Here is a 15,491-nt window from a genome sequence, read left to right on the forward strand (position 1 = left end):
TGAAAGTGTTGTTGTGGCCCACTAGCAAAAGCTGTCCACAATTCATATCATTCTCAATTATGTAACACAAACAGGTCCTTAGGGAGAGAGTGATTGAGCAAAGATTGAGGCATGAGATGAATGTATAATAGCCCTTGATAGAGTGGAATGGGAGAACATGAATCATTTAGCTGACCCAATTAGATGTGATAAGGCTTAGATGAGGATGATGATGAAACAAGCAGTCAGTGTTCCTACTAAATGGATACTTATATTTTCAAATTTGGGTTTAGGAGAGTAATGAATGGCATGGTGATGAACAAAAAGGAGAACCACTTCACAGGTGAGTACTGAATAAACATCACAAATTTGAAAAATCAGCATGTATGGGACATTTATAAGCATATTCTGCTGCTAGTTGGTTTTTTTTTTTTTTTCCTGTACAAATCTAGTTGAAAGATTTTATCATGGAAAATCTAGGTTCAACATCAGCTTTGCTTTTTTCATTCCAGTATTTCCCAGTGGCATTACAAACCTGCTTCCTTATTCGGTGTAGAAGTGTCAAGAAAACATGTTCGCTTCGAGGAATTCTCTAGCTAGGCTTGCTGTGAACTTTTCTTATTGCATGGACCTTCAAGGTATACTGAACCTATCAACCCCTGAATAGGTTCCTTCAGCTTGTATGTCAGTCGGAGAACCTCTTCAAGAATAGGATTTTGAACTGATTTCTCCTTCAAATGCAGCTTCTCATCAACTTCCTGGCATTACATAAACAAGATGAGGTATTGAATAGAGCTTGGGCCAAACCGTTGTACCACCTGTTTGGTCTTTCAGTTTCTGCAAGTGGGTTCCATGGTTTAGTGATCCAAACCAGTGATGTGATGGAGCTAACAATGGATGGCAGATGCTCCAAAAAACCGACCAAAAAAAAAAAAAACCAGATTGAAGGATCCTATTCTAGCCATTGAATATTTGGCCCTTCTTTTTTGTGGTTGATAGTTAACCATTGATGTACTTTCGTGTAAGTGGTCTATTTCTTGACAAACTATAGAAAGTATTTTTCTTTTATTTTTAACCATCTATTTCTCAACCAACTATTTCTGGAAGATTTTTAGAGCATGGATCATCTGCTTTGAGGCCCATTGTGTCAACCATTTGGATCACAAACCATGGGCCCCACTTGTATGAATTGAAAGCTCAAATGGTGTTTTACAGATATTTGACCCAAACATTGTATAACACCTCCAATGTTATATCATTTGTCATGATCTGAATACTCATATGTAAAGAATTTTTGGCAAGAAATTCTACCACACCCTTGATTCATCGCCAAGCCTTGCAGCTTATGCGCCAATCATGCATTTCCCAAAACCCAAATCTTTAAACAATTTCACCAATAATCACCACAACAACATCGCCCATCTTTGAAGTGGTGATAGATCCTTGAATCACCCACTATAATCTCCCTCCTTCCAATTTTAGATATCAGCTTTGCAGCATGATGGCAACCGTCGCATATTCTAACATTCTTCTTCACTAGGATTGGAGTGCCAACTGTTGTGGAGATGACCCCGAAAGAAAGCGCCAACCTCAAACTATGACTACTCGGCAAGCTTGCTTTTCTCCTCACTACATCTTGTGGTTTAAACATTGCGCTAGGAATATACACAACTTCCCCTATCTTTTTCAACAGAATATCAAGAACATCATAGATCATGTTGGTTTTTTCATGGGACCTATCTCCGTTGAGGAAACAGCATGTCTTACTATTCAGCTCGACAGTGCTGCAGCCTATTGTTCTCTCTAAGCCTTCTTTCTTCATGAGGGATCTCACCCTCTTGACATCTTCCCATCGCCCAGCTTCGGTATACATGTTAGACAGAAGAACATAGCACCCAGTGTTATCATTTTCCAAAGAACATATGCGTTCCGCTGCCAGCTCTGCCAATTCTATGTTCCTATTGTTTCTACTCGCAACCAATAGAGATCCCCATATTCTTGCTGTTGGAGTTAGAGGCATTCTCTTTATAAAACTCTCCACCTGATCAAGATTTCCTGTGCGTCCAAGAAGATCGACCATGTACCCATAGTGCTCGATTTGAGGATCAATGCCATAGTCTTGTTGCATAGTATTGAAATATTTCCATCCTTCATCTACCATGCCAGCAATGCTGCAAGAAGACAACACGGAAACAAATGTACTCCCATTTGGTTTTATGCCCTTTTCTTGCATTTCGGCGAAAAGTTCGAGAGCAGCTCTTACAAACCCATGAATTCCATATCCCATGATAATTGCATTCCATGCAACAACATCCCTCGATTGAATGTCGTTGAATATATTCCTTGCAGTCTGCAAATCACTGCATTTGGCATACATGTAAATGAGGGAATTCAAAATGAAAGTATTCCAACCATGCCCATTTTTTATGAGATAGCCATGGATTTGCTTGCATGGTCGCAGCAATGCTAATTCAGCATATGCTGGAATGATGCTCGAAATTGTAACAACATCTGGCTTTAGAGGCCCTTTCTGTAAGTAATTGAAAAGTTTCATTGCTTCCAGATTCTTCCCTTTCTGTACATAAGCAGCAATCATGGCATTCCATGATATCAAGCTCTTCTCAGTTATCTGCCCAAATAACACCTCTGCTGATCGCAATTCCCCACATTTTCCATACATGTCAACTAATGCAGTCTCCAAGACTAAAAAAGGAAGAAACCCACTTCTAATTGCCTTCCCGTGAATCAATTTACCTTGTGAAAGGAATCTTAATTGTGCACAGGCAGGAAGCAAGTTCACCAATGTGATTGCATCTGAATCCATGTTATCAATCTCTTGCATTTTGATCAAGCAAGCAAATGCCTCATGGGGATGATCATTCATCACATACCCACCTATCAGTGCATTCCAAGCCACAACATTCCTCTGAGACATCCTGTTAAATACCCGCTCGGCAAAACCCACCTCCCCGCATTTGCAATACACATCCACAATCGATGTCTCAACCATGAGATCAGATTCAAACCCATGTCGGATTACATGGCAATGAATTTCCTTCCCATGACGTCGAGACTTCTCCAGAGCACATGCTGCCAGCACCCCCATTATGCTGAAACGGTCAGCTTGCTTTCCGGCCACATGCATTTTCCTAAAGCATGAAAGCGATCTCCACCAATCCCCATCAGAAACATACCCACCAATCATCGAATTCCAAGAAACCAAATCTCTCACTGGCATTTCGTTGAACACTTTCTCTGCAAACTCTATACACCCAATCTTTGCATACATTGTGATGAGGGAATTGCAGATGAAAATATCCGTATCCAATCCTATCTTGATCAGCTTGCAGTGAGTCTTCAATCCTTGTGCAAAAGAAGAAAAGCTCAAGCAAGATTTGATTACAAAGGGAAAGGTGAAATTATCAGGACGAACACCCACAAACTGCATCCATTGGTAGAATTCGAGCGCTTCTTGGTAGAATCCATTATCCACATACCCTTTGATCATGACATTCCACAGGGAAGTATCTGGCAGGTCCTTCATCATCTCAAAAAGATGAAGAGCATCGTCTATATAACCGAACTCTGCATAAGAACGGAGAATACGGGCGATCATGGGATCTGATGAATGGGTCCCGGATTTTATGGCTGTTGGATGATTCGCTCTAATGTAGGATGGTTGGGTGATCTTTCGATCGACGAGGTCCCGGGTGGGATTGATTCTCAGCCGTTTGTGTCTGTTTGGAGAGACATTTTCGGGAGAGGTGGAGTTGCAGAAGATCTGAAGAGAGGCTGCAGCCATATTCTGGAGGGTTTGGGAGTTTTTTCAGGTTAGAGAAAGGTAGCCGTTGGATGTATGCGGGGTTTTTGGCGGTAGAGGAGTGACCATTGCGTTTGAATGTGATCTGTCCGTTGCCGTTTTCTGTATACAGACGCGAAGACCGTTCAACAGTTGTTTGTAGCGAGCACGTGCGAGAAGGAAGCGGATTGCGGGTCAGACGCCATCTGTGTGGGGCCCACCGTAACGTATCTGTTTATCGACGCCACCCATCCCTTTTCTAAGGGATCGCGTCCTAACCCCGCCCGTCTCCAGCTGGGAACGGGCTGGAGCTTTGAGTGGCCACCATGATGTATGGGTCTTATCCATACCGTCCATCCATTTTTTTCCTATTATTTTAGGGCAAAAGCTCAAAAATGAGGCAGATCCAAGGGTTAAGTGGACCACAGCATAAGAAGCAGCGGTGATAATGATTCTCACCATTGAAACTTTTCTAATGCCCACTGTGATGTATATCTGCCATTTAACCTATTTATTAAGTTATATGGACGTGGGTGAAAAGAGGAAACACAAATATCATGTCCATTCAAAAGTTATGCGGCTCTGGGAAGTTTTGACGATGTAGTTCACTTGAGCCTTGGATCTGCCTCATCTGAGGCTTCTATCATAGAATGATTCGAATAAATAAATAAATAAACGGGTACATCATGATGGTCACTCAATCTCCTGCCTGCTCCTGGTGATAGGTGGGGTAAGACGTAAAATAGGCTCTTCTAATATTACATTTAATGTATGGGTTCAAAAATAAAGAAGAATTAGCGTTTCAATGGACCCCACCAAATAATAAACTTGGATTACATTAAATACATAAAGCATTAAATGTAAGTGAAAAATAATAGGATTGGTTGGTGTACCACACACCATCTATCATGGTGTGGATACACATCGTGGTGGCACTCCTTGAACTCGGAGTTGTTTGAACCGTTCAAAGGAGATCAAAGTTATTGTTCATCCATTTTGTGATTATTTTAGAGTATGAATGGGAAAATGATTCACATCCAAAGCTTAAGTGGACCACACCACAAATAGGAGTGGGGACAATGGTTCTCACCGTTACAATAACATTTAATTTCCATTTAATCTGTTCATGAGGTCACACAAGCCTCGATAAAGAGAAAAAGAAATATTGTATTGATCTAAAACTTCTATGACTCGATGAGGATTTCAATGGTAGACATTCAATCCCCCACGTCTTTTTGCATAGCAGTCCACTTAATATTTTGATTTGTCTTAATTTTTGGGTCAAGCCTTACCATGAGCTCACCAAATGGATTGATGGTTGAGATGGTTATGGGACCCAGAGAACTTGGTGACATCAACCCACAGCTAGATGGATGGTGTGGGGTACACTCGCCAATCCACTTCGTACATTGGTGTAGTACAACGGAGAGTTAGATCTGCCTCATTGTTGTGGGAAGCGGATCGACTGGTGCATCAACCACTAACAATCTAACTAGTGTGTTTACGTAACCAAGTTTAGTGCATCTCAACATGAAGTATATGTTATATACAAATGGTTGGTCTAGCTGGAGAGCTCTTCCTAAGCCCTTAGCCAACAAATAAGATAAATCTAAAAATCAAGTGGTCCACGCTACCAAAAGTAGTGGGAGAATGAGCATCTATCTTTGATCTCCTTTTGGAGTCACAAAAGTCTTGGATCAATATGGTAATTGTTTTCCCTCTTTATGTAGGTCTGCGTGACATTAACGAACAGATTAGATGGAAAGTAAACATTATGACGAGCCCTGCCAATGTTTCAATGGTCAGAATCATAGTCCCCACTGATTTTTTGTGTGGTCCACTTGATCTTTAGATACAATTTATTTTTCACATAATACTCTAAAATGATCTCTCCAAATGGATGAATGGTGTGGATATAATAAATACATTATTGTGGGGCCTATTTAACTTTGATATCCTTTGAATCGTTGTACATCTCAGTGCTCGACGAGCTCGTCTTTGCACGACATGTACCCATACCAGCCAGGTCGGTGGTGTGTGGTACACCAGCCAATTTGCTATCCATTTGGAAACGGATTGGCTACTCCCCCTGCCACCGGCCTCGTGGCTGGTGTTCGGTTCTCTGTGAGCCCCACCATGATGTATGTGTTTCATTCATTCTATTTATCCATTTTTAAAGATCATTTTAGGGCTTCATTCCAAAAATTAAAGGGATATAAATCAAAGGTGGACCACACCATTGGAAAACAATAGTGATTGGAGATCCACCATTAAAATCATCCTAAAGCCCACTGTACTGTTTATTTGACATCCAATCTGTTTATAAGGTCATGTAGACCCAGATGAAGGGAAAACATGAAGATCAGCTTGATCCAAAACTTTTATGGCCTCCAAAAAGTTTTTAATGGTCGATCATTTATTCAACACTGTTTCGTGTAATGTGGTCCACTTGAGATTGGGATATATCTCATTTTTTGTATCATACATAAAATGATCTATAAAAATAGATGGACGTCATGGATGAAACACATACATCATGGTGGGCCCACAGAGCACCGACCACCAGCCATTGGCTGGTGGCAGGGGGAGTAGCCAATCCGTTCCCAGAAACTTGAGCACGTGAGGCCATCGTTGGATGATCGAAACCGATGATGTCATGCCCCTTACATTGGATGGCATGATGAGTTGGAAGGCTAGAAGATTCAAGATTAGAACCCCTGGATAGAGTGTCCTGCAAAAACACATGGTTGGCAAAATAAAAAATAAAAATACATCAACGGTCCGAGTTCAACGGAGAAAGGGCCAAATATCATACGCTGTGATCTTCACTCTGTGAGATTTCGACGTCATCCGTTATCGTGTACGATAGGCCTCACTAGACCAACGGTCAGATTCACCTAAACATCGACCTCACTTTCATGGACTGGTACATCAAGTCGTTCATAGAAAAACAACAAAAACATGGACGCTGTTGTCACATGGCACATGTCCAAAGCAATCGGGACCATTGATCTACAGAGATGCTACTTAGAGATGATATTTCCAGAAAATCAAGTATATCTACGAATCCCGTCGATCCGATCGGTGGGATTTTGTCTATTAAATGGACCATAGTTCATTTTGTATGGCTGAAATTTTATTCAGCATCCATTTTGCGGCTGTTAATGGAACGGCAATGATAATCCAATCTCTGGGAACAGATCAAAAGTACGGATTCCCAACCACGAGAAAAGTGAAAAGACCTCGACCGTCCATCACCTAGGACCCATAACAGGTGTCCGAACGACACTCAATTTGAGAAAAAAAAAAAAAATACCGTCACCGTCGATTTTGTCCATATTCAGATTGGAAGTTTGGAATCATCTGACCCACTTAATTTACGTGGCGTGGTCCACATATAGAGGGACACATCATATGAATCGTATCGGATTGGGATTGCGTACTGAGTTACTCAGTACCCTCTTATCCTACTGAGTAAACTCTGTTGGGTCCATAGTAGATGTTTTATCCACACCGTCCATCCATTTTTCAGCTCATTTTAGGGGTTTGGCCCAAAACTAAAGTTTATACAAAGCCCAAGTGGACCATACCATAGGAAACAGTGAAAATAATAATTTCCACGGTTGAAACCTTAATAGGGCCCACAGTGATGTTTATTTGTCATCCAACCTTCGCGTAATATCACACAAACATGGATGAATGGAAAATACAAATATAAGCTTGATCCAAAACTTCTATGCCCCCAAAAAATTTTCCATGGTAAACATATAATTCACACTGTTTCCTGTGTGGTCCTTTTAGCTTTTTACATGCTTCATATTTGGGTATAAGGCTCTAAAATCATCCGGTAAAATGTATAGATGGATTGGATAAAATACTTAGGGGGTGTTTGGTGTGCATGGATTTAAATGGAATTGGGTGGGAGTGGGTTTTAAGATCTCATAGATTGTTACAATGTCCTGTTTATGACTCACATAAGGTATGGGTTGTGAAGTCCCTTCTTGGAATCAGTGCTGAGGGTAAGGTTTGAGCGCGAATTAGATACTGCCAAGGTTAGCAGTCAAATCGCTACTAAAGTGACGTCACCAAGCTCTGTGGACCCCACCATGACACATGTGTTGTATCCATACCGTCCATCCATTTGGAGAGATCGTTTTATGGAATGAGAAAAATAATGAGATGGATATAAAGTTCAAGTGGACCGCACCATAGAAAACAGTGGGGACAGTGACATCCACCATTCAAAACTTCTTAGGGTCCACGGAAGTTTCCGATCAAGCTTATATTTTTATTTTCACTTCATCTATCTCTATGTTAACTTATGAATGGGTTGATATAAAAAATACATCATGGTAGGCCCTATAAATGTTTCAACAGTGGGTGTGACTGATCCCACGATTTTTTGTGGTGGGTCCACTTGAACTTTAGATCTATCTCATTCTTTTTCTCATGCCATAAAACGATCTCTACAAATGGTTATACGGTATGGATACAACACATGCATCATGGTGGGGTCTATAGAGCTTGATGACGTCACTTCAGTAGCGATTTGGCTACTGACCTTTGTAGGTATCTAATCTGCGCCCCAAGGGTTTCTACAATCCTACTTTGGATTTCGTGTGGCTAGTGATCGGTGATATGTGGACCCCACCATTATGTATGTGTTTTATCCATGCCGTCCATCCATTTTGAAATATAATTTTAGGGCTTGATCTAAAAAACGAGGTAGTTATAATTCTCAGGTGGACCACACCATGGGAAAACAGTAGTGATTGAATTACACCATTAAAAACCTCCTAGGGCTACTGTGCGATCCACTTGAGATTTGGATCAAACTCAATTTTGGGCTCATACCATAAAATGACATGGAAGAATGGGTGGGCGGCTGTTTACACCTCAAGTATAGGGTTGCGATGTAGTAATAATCTCGGTAAGACCGAGGTCGAATCCACAGGGATTGAACCTTGTACGTATTCTGAAAGTAACTTGAACTAGAACTAGAAGATGATGAAATCTAAATCAAGTGAATATGAGGGAATAATGATGAAATAGTAAACTAAAACTCATAGAATTCAAAGGTAGGAAACTACGGTGCCAGATCAGGGAGATCTACGCTTGATTCATGAACTCAAGTAGACTTAGAATTCTATCTTCATCAAATTGGAAGATATTTCATTAAAAACCAATCTGAACTTCTTTTAATCCAATTTTCAAGAGAAGATAGGTATGAGAATTAAAATTGATTCCATCACAAAACCATGCTCATGAGACAAAGCAAACAACAGAATTTAGCCAATCCACATCCAATCTAAGGGATGTGTGAATGTTAAGAAGGATTCCGTCATCCAACCATGCCCAGGAGACAATGGTGAACAACAGGGTTCCCAAATTCACAAACCCTATAATGCTAAGAACATGCTCAAAGTTACCAAAGATCCATTATAATTTAAGTCACAACAAACCATTAAAAACTGAAAGCATTCCTATTAATCAAACTATAATTAAAGATAATTCAACTTAAACATGAATCAAAGCATAGAAGTTAGCCCATCACACTACAGGCTTCACCTCTTAGCCCTATCTAAGAAGTTTAGCCAATCATGAACATGATTAGACTAAATTCTTTGAAAACATAATAAAATAAAGATTAAGAAAAAGAAGAAAAACTCCACAGCTAGCCGGCCCACTTCTCTCTCTCTCTAGTGCTCTTCTCCACGTCTAAGCCTCCACGGCTGCCCAGATGGATCACTCTCTCTCTATTCTTTTTCTTTTATAGGCAGGAAGGTCGGTTTGCAGCTGGAGTCGGTGTGGAAGCCCTCTTTACACAGCACAGCCCGCAACACCTTTCGCAGCGAAAGGAAACGCAGCGGATTACATTTGAATTGGATTTTCGGCTACCAAGTGCAAGATCTGAGCCATTCAGGCTTCATGGCTCTGGTTGGTCCCACCTTGGGAAGTTTTTGGACAGTCCAGATCATAGATCCGGACGTCACCTCGATTGCAGAACTGGCCTACAGCGTCGGTTCTCGTAGACGTGCATAATAGGGCCTGCGAAAGGCTCTTGCGCTGATGCTTGGTGGGGCACATGATCGATATCATTTGAAAGATCCACACCGTCCATCAACTTTGTGGTGCAATTTCGGTTGAAAATGGACAATTTGGATTGTCGTTGATGCGACCCATCTATGCTGGCTGCAAGTCGTCCCACCGCAGCCCATCTATTTATAACCGTTGTAGCAGGCATGTGCGTGTGCACAATTGCAAATGGTCAACATTATTTTGACCCGCTCGAACTCGTATTCATGATGGACGGCTTCCTCAAGCGAACGTCATCCGTCCCTATTGCAACAATGAAAACGGCAATTGCCATTTTTTTGAAAGAGAGGCGGGTCCAAGGCGATTTGACCGTCTTGGAGATGCAGTGCACAACTGGTGCACATGCGCATTATGCACACTCCACACAAGGTGGGGTCCACTATGATGTTAATGAAAAATCTGCTTCATCCATCTGTTCTTCCAGATAATTTAAGGGGTCGAGCCCAAGTTTGAAGCATATCCAGAGATCAAGCGGGCCCCAAATCAGAGATTTGTGGGTTGATCTATCCGTTGGGCTGCTTCCACATAGATCCAAGAGCTGAAATTTGACATGTATGGTTAATTTAGTGTCCCTAGGCTAACTATGAAGTTTCAATCTAAATGGATGGTGAGAACCCTATGATCTTGCATTCTGGACGAATTTCAGGCCTCTTTAGCGTGACGTATTGGATTTTCTCGAATCTTAGTGTGTAAATTCTTAGATCTCGGTCCCCTGGGTTCGTCCCTTGCCTTGGTGATTTTAGAGCATTAAATCCATGCTTTTAGTATCCTTTTTTAATCCATACTCCTAAATATACATTGCATCACAAACACAATTAAAATAGGACGTTAAACGGTATCATACTTATAAAATTAGGTAATAATTGAGGTTTAATATGCAATATTTGACCCTCAACACAACTCTCAGCCAGCATTTTGCTAGGCTCGAGCAAAGTATGCAAAAAATAAGTTGCGAATTATAAGACAATTTCTATAAACTCGAGTGATTTTTGAAAACAATTCAAATACTAGAAGTCTAAGATTCATGAATGTTGGGCATTACTTTCTCCTATACTCAAGTGCACAGTAGACTTCATGATCAAGTTCAAAGTATTAATCCATCCATTAGAAAAAAATTCTAAACATTCAGTTCCATGGGTGTATAGTGTAATCTCAGCTTATCATCATTAAGATTTACTTCTCTATTTCATAATATCATTGGTAACTAAGAAGAGAATTCATGACAACCAAAACCTAAACCAAAACTTGCCTCACAGACCATCCTTTCATTCTACCAACCTTTGATTTTTTCATTAAAAATAACACCAAGGAGGGGAATCAAATTCTCACCTATAGGGAGCAAACCTATGGTGAAGACTATTCGCCCAACCCTTTCTGAATGTCAACCTTGGAGAATCGAACCTTCACATATAAGGAGCAAACCTATGGTGAAGACCATTCACCCATCCCTTTCAATTCTTCTTTATAAGCATGATGGTAAAATTTCTCAGATTAGTTCTTTTCATGCTTAGTGATTACCAAGTTAATCCTTCAATATTGAACCGAAACTTCAATGTGTAAGCGAGATGTGACATGTGAAATCATGATTTAATTAATGTTTACAACTTCTAATCATGGATTGATAATTTGAACTCAACTGTGAAATCTATTAGATAACTAAATCCAAGAGACATAAATCCCCAATACTCTGTATCATATACTTTTCAAATCACGACTATCCTTCAAAATCACTTTGAATTCACAAGAATTTTCAGAAAAATTTTAAAAATTTTCACAATTTTTGGTCAAGACCAAGATAATACTGATTAGGTGACCTAATCTCTCACACCCAACTTAAAATCTACATTGTCTTCAATGTAAAAAGAAATAAGCATGCAATGCACATAGGACAACAGAAGTAAAGGACAAGTGATGGAAAGATAGTACCTGATAACGGAGTTCACACGACTTTTTTCTTGAGAGATTTCAGCGTGAAGGCAGCTCCGCACAAGAGTTAAGCAATAAAAGAAAACTATCCTAAAACAACGGGAAAGCAAACTAACCTAATGGCATAAAACTAACTAACCTAGAACGGCATCAAGCAAACTATCTTAATCCTATGAAAGCAAGGGAAAAACTACTCAGTCATGCCGCATGGTTTTTCTTCCAGCCAGTATCTTGATAAATTTCTCAGTAGGTATCTCAATAAGATTATCCAAAAGCCCCTTTTACAATAGGCTTGAATGCCCTGGAGCATGAAATTCCAGAGAAATTTATAAACCTTAGTACAAAATTGTCATTGAATCGGTTGAGGTATCTAAAATATATATGATTCACCTGCGATCGAAAAAGTTTCAATGTTAATTCTCCATGGTGAATCCGAGACTATAAGTAGATAAAATTCAGAATTTTTTTTAGAAAGTGATGTAATATCAACACATTCCAAAGTTCCAGACTTCGGTTCCATTGTTAGCTCCTCCTCCTTTAATGGTAAACATTCAAGATCTGGGGAAGGAGGGGCTTCAGAATAATGGTTTTCTCGGTCTGTGATAACTACCGATGTAAGACCCGTGTCCTAATCCGTACTGTTCTGTTAGCTTCCGCGGTCCTTTCGGTCAAATTCTGGCAACCTTCGCACCGTATTCGGTGTTTGCGCACGATCCTAAGCCAGGTCCCGCGCACCGACGTCGGCTTGATCCGAAAGTTGTATCATAGCGACCGCGTCGTCGCCGCGGTTCCAACGCCGTGACTTGCGCATCGAACCGATACCCAGGCAAGAAGATGCCGATCTGCGTTTATTCCGAAGAAACACCGCGCGTTGCGGATTTCGAGGAAATCTCTACATAATTAGTCCCATCAATCAACCATTAATGCATCCCATACATCAAGTACTTCACCCATTCCCTCTTTTTCCAAAAGTCCACCATCTTTCCACCTCACCATTCCTCTTTTTCTCATTTTCAACCACAACCATCTCTCTTCTCCACCAATTTCAAACTAAACCATACCTCTCATCACTCCTTTCTTACAACCATCACTCCACCCATCCCTCCATCCATTATTTCTATCTCTCCCTCTCATTCTCTAGCAATTTTTCCAAATTCCATGAGAAATTTCACACATCCAACACACTCTCTCAACTTCAAGTGTGGCCCACCCTCTCATCTCCAATCTCAACCATTCATCTTTCATCAACCTCCATTAAAAGTGAAGGTAAGGAGCTAAGGAGTCCAAGAGAGCAAGGCGAAGGAAGATAAGGTGGGTGATTTGTCATTATTTTAAATTTTAGGGCCCACTTGTTGTGGGACCCACTTTGATGTATGTGTTGTATCAATGGAGGGCCCATAGTGGCGGGGTCCCTCCTCTCTAGCACCGTTTATCTCCCTTTCTCTCTTTCTTTTTTCTCCCTAGAATGAAGTGGGCCCCACCAAATCATGTTAAATCCACTCCATTCATCAATGGTGTGGCCCACCACATCTTAGGCAAATCCATCGTCCATTTTAGGATGGTGGAAAGTTTCATGTTATATATATATTATATTTACTTTTATATTAATATATATATATATATATATACATGGTGGTGGGCAATGTTCATGTGGGACCCACCATGGTGCATGTGTTGCAGCATCACTGTCCAAGATGCTGGACGTGTAACCGTGGGAGGGAGAGGCTAACAGTGGAGTGTGTACGCAGACGTGAGTGTGAGGAAAAAAAAAAAAAAAGAAGGAAAGAAGGTTGCTTTTAGGTGGACCGCTCATGTAGACCCCACCTTGATATATGAATCCAATCCACGCCGTCCAATCCATTCCTCACCTGTTTTTAGGCGTTGGTCAGAAGTTTGAGACTAATCCGATTCTCAGGCGGGCCATACCATAGAGAATAGTAGTGTATACCATTAAAACACACCTTAAAGCTTCTATTCGCCCAAAACGGGGCGCATATTGGACTCTTTTGGTCGGTCTTGTACCAAGGAATCTAATGGATGGTGTGGATCTTGCTGATGCGGGCCCCATCTGCGAAAAACCGCAGAAAAACGAATTTTCTCAAAAAAAAAATAAACTCAAAGCAGCGCTGCTGCTGCTGCAACTGACAGCGGGCGCTGGCAGCGCCTGCGCTGGCTGCTGACGGACGGGTGGGCTGGGGCTCACGGCCCCAGCTGTGGGCCCCACTTGACGCGTTTCGTCCATCAGAACCGTGCACTTTATGGGTCCCCACGGTCCAGCCATTCATCCCAAAAATCAGCCGTATACGGAACTCAGGTGGACCACACCATCTAAAATCGTGTGAAGACCTGCCTAAACATAAAAAAATACTTGGTGGGGCCTACCTGAAATTTGGATGCCGCTGAAACTTGGTCTGAAACTTCAGCCAGGTGGGACACACATAATGGGTGGGCTAGATTTGAGAACCACATTTGGTGGGCCCATTTTTTTTCAGGTCCACGTGACCCTTTAAATAGGTAGGATGCAAATAAACATTACGGTGGGCCTCTCCCTGACCGCGTGGCCGGTTGGGTGGAAATAAACATTTTAGTGGGCCCCAGTCCAGTGGGCCCTACCCCAGGTGCACGTGACCCCTTTAAACGGGTTGTGTGGCAAATATACATTAATGTGGGCCCAGGTCAGGTGTGACCTTATCAAAAGACTGGGTAGAAAATAAATATTACTGTGGGCCTTGCCTGGCCCAAGCAACCTTATGGACAGTTGGATGGCAAATAAACAATACAATGGGCCCAGGTTGGGTAGAAAATAAACATTTCAGTGGGCCAGGTTGGGGTGGAAAAATAAACATTACTGTGGCCCCAAGTCTGAGTGACCTTATCAATGGGTTGGATGGAAAATAAACATTATGGTAGGCCCCACACGGGACCCACTTATACATGTATTGTAATCCACACCCTCCTTTAGTGTGGGCCCCACCATGATACGTGTGTTTCATCCAAATCATCCAATCATTTGAAAATTATTTTTAGGCCCATCATTGAGGCCCACCTTGATATGTATATGTGAGGCCCATGTATGAGGCCATTTGATGTGTTAGAGGCCCATGGGTCGAGGCCCAATAGGATGAATATAATGTCCCTTGTAGTGTGACTCCACCATAGCATATGTATTGACACTTATAACGGGCCACGCCTTGGGAGCAATGCTGGTTTGACGTCCACATTGAATGGATAATGTTGGTTAAATGTCCGCATTATAACTCTCCCTAAGGCCCACTGATAGGCCCATATTTGTGGTAAGTAGGCCGTCTAGGGCCATCTCCGTTATACCCAGAGCCCATCTCTTTATATATGTTTAGTATAGATCTATGATTCATGATCATTCGCATCATATGTATGCCTGATGTGAGGAGTGACCGATCATAGCATATGCCTTGGGGCGGACTGTTTATGGGCTCCCTGGTAGGCGGAGTTGCTCCATATAAGTGCATGGTACACGCGAGACTGTTGCATGACTTAGAGTGTGATTCATGCACTTGCATTTGTGTGATTGTAGTTACTGTATGCCCTAGCGACATCAGGGCCATAGCCTTCACAGACACATCGTGGATGACAGGATTGGATATCGAAAATACTTGGTTCTAGCATACGGGTGCCATAGATGTCCCTGGGTGAAAATTCCTAAACCCGATGG

At 41.6% G+C, this 15,491-nt stretch overlaps 1 protein-coding gene across 2 annotated transcripts; it reads right to left on the bottom strand.

Annotated features, from left to right (window-relative positions):
• Positions 1 to 330: 330 nt before the first annotated feature.
• On the bottom strand, positions 331 to 3,985 carry LOC131237222 (pentatricopeptide repeat-containing protein At4g35130, chloroplastic). 2 transcript variants are annotated; one of them, XM_058234901.1, is made up of 2 exons: positions 1,296 to 3,985; positions 331 to 737 (listed from the first exon to the last, which is right to left on the bottom strand). In XM_058234901.1, exon 1 carries the CDS (start codon positions 3,779 to 3,781, stop codon positions 1,370 to 1,372), a length of 2,412 nt encoding a protein of 803 aa, XP_058090884.1. In that variant the 5' UTR covers positions 3,782 to 3,985; the 3' UTR covers positions 331 to 737; positions 1,296 to 1,369. The 2 variants fall into 2 exon arrangements, with proteins under 2 accessions (XP_058090884.1, XP_058090885.1); XM_058234902.1 differs by having other exon boundaries at positions 1,291 to 3,985.
• Between the last annotated feature and the right edge of the window lie 11,506 nt (positions 3,986 to 15,491).

Source organism: Magnolia sinica, chromosome 2 (assembly GCF_029962835.1).
Source record: "Magnolia sinica isolate HGM2019 chromosome 2, MsV1, whole genome shotgun sequence".
Lineage (NCBI taxonomy): Eukaryota > Viridiplantae > Streptophyta > Magnoliopsida > Magnoliales > Magnoliaceae > Magnolia > Magnolia sinica.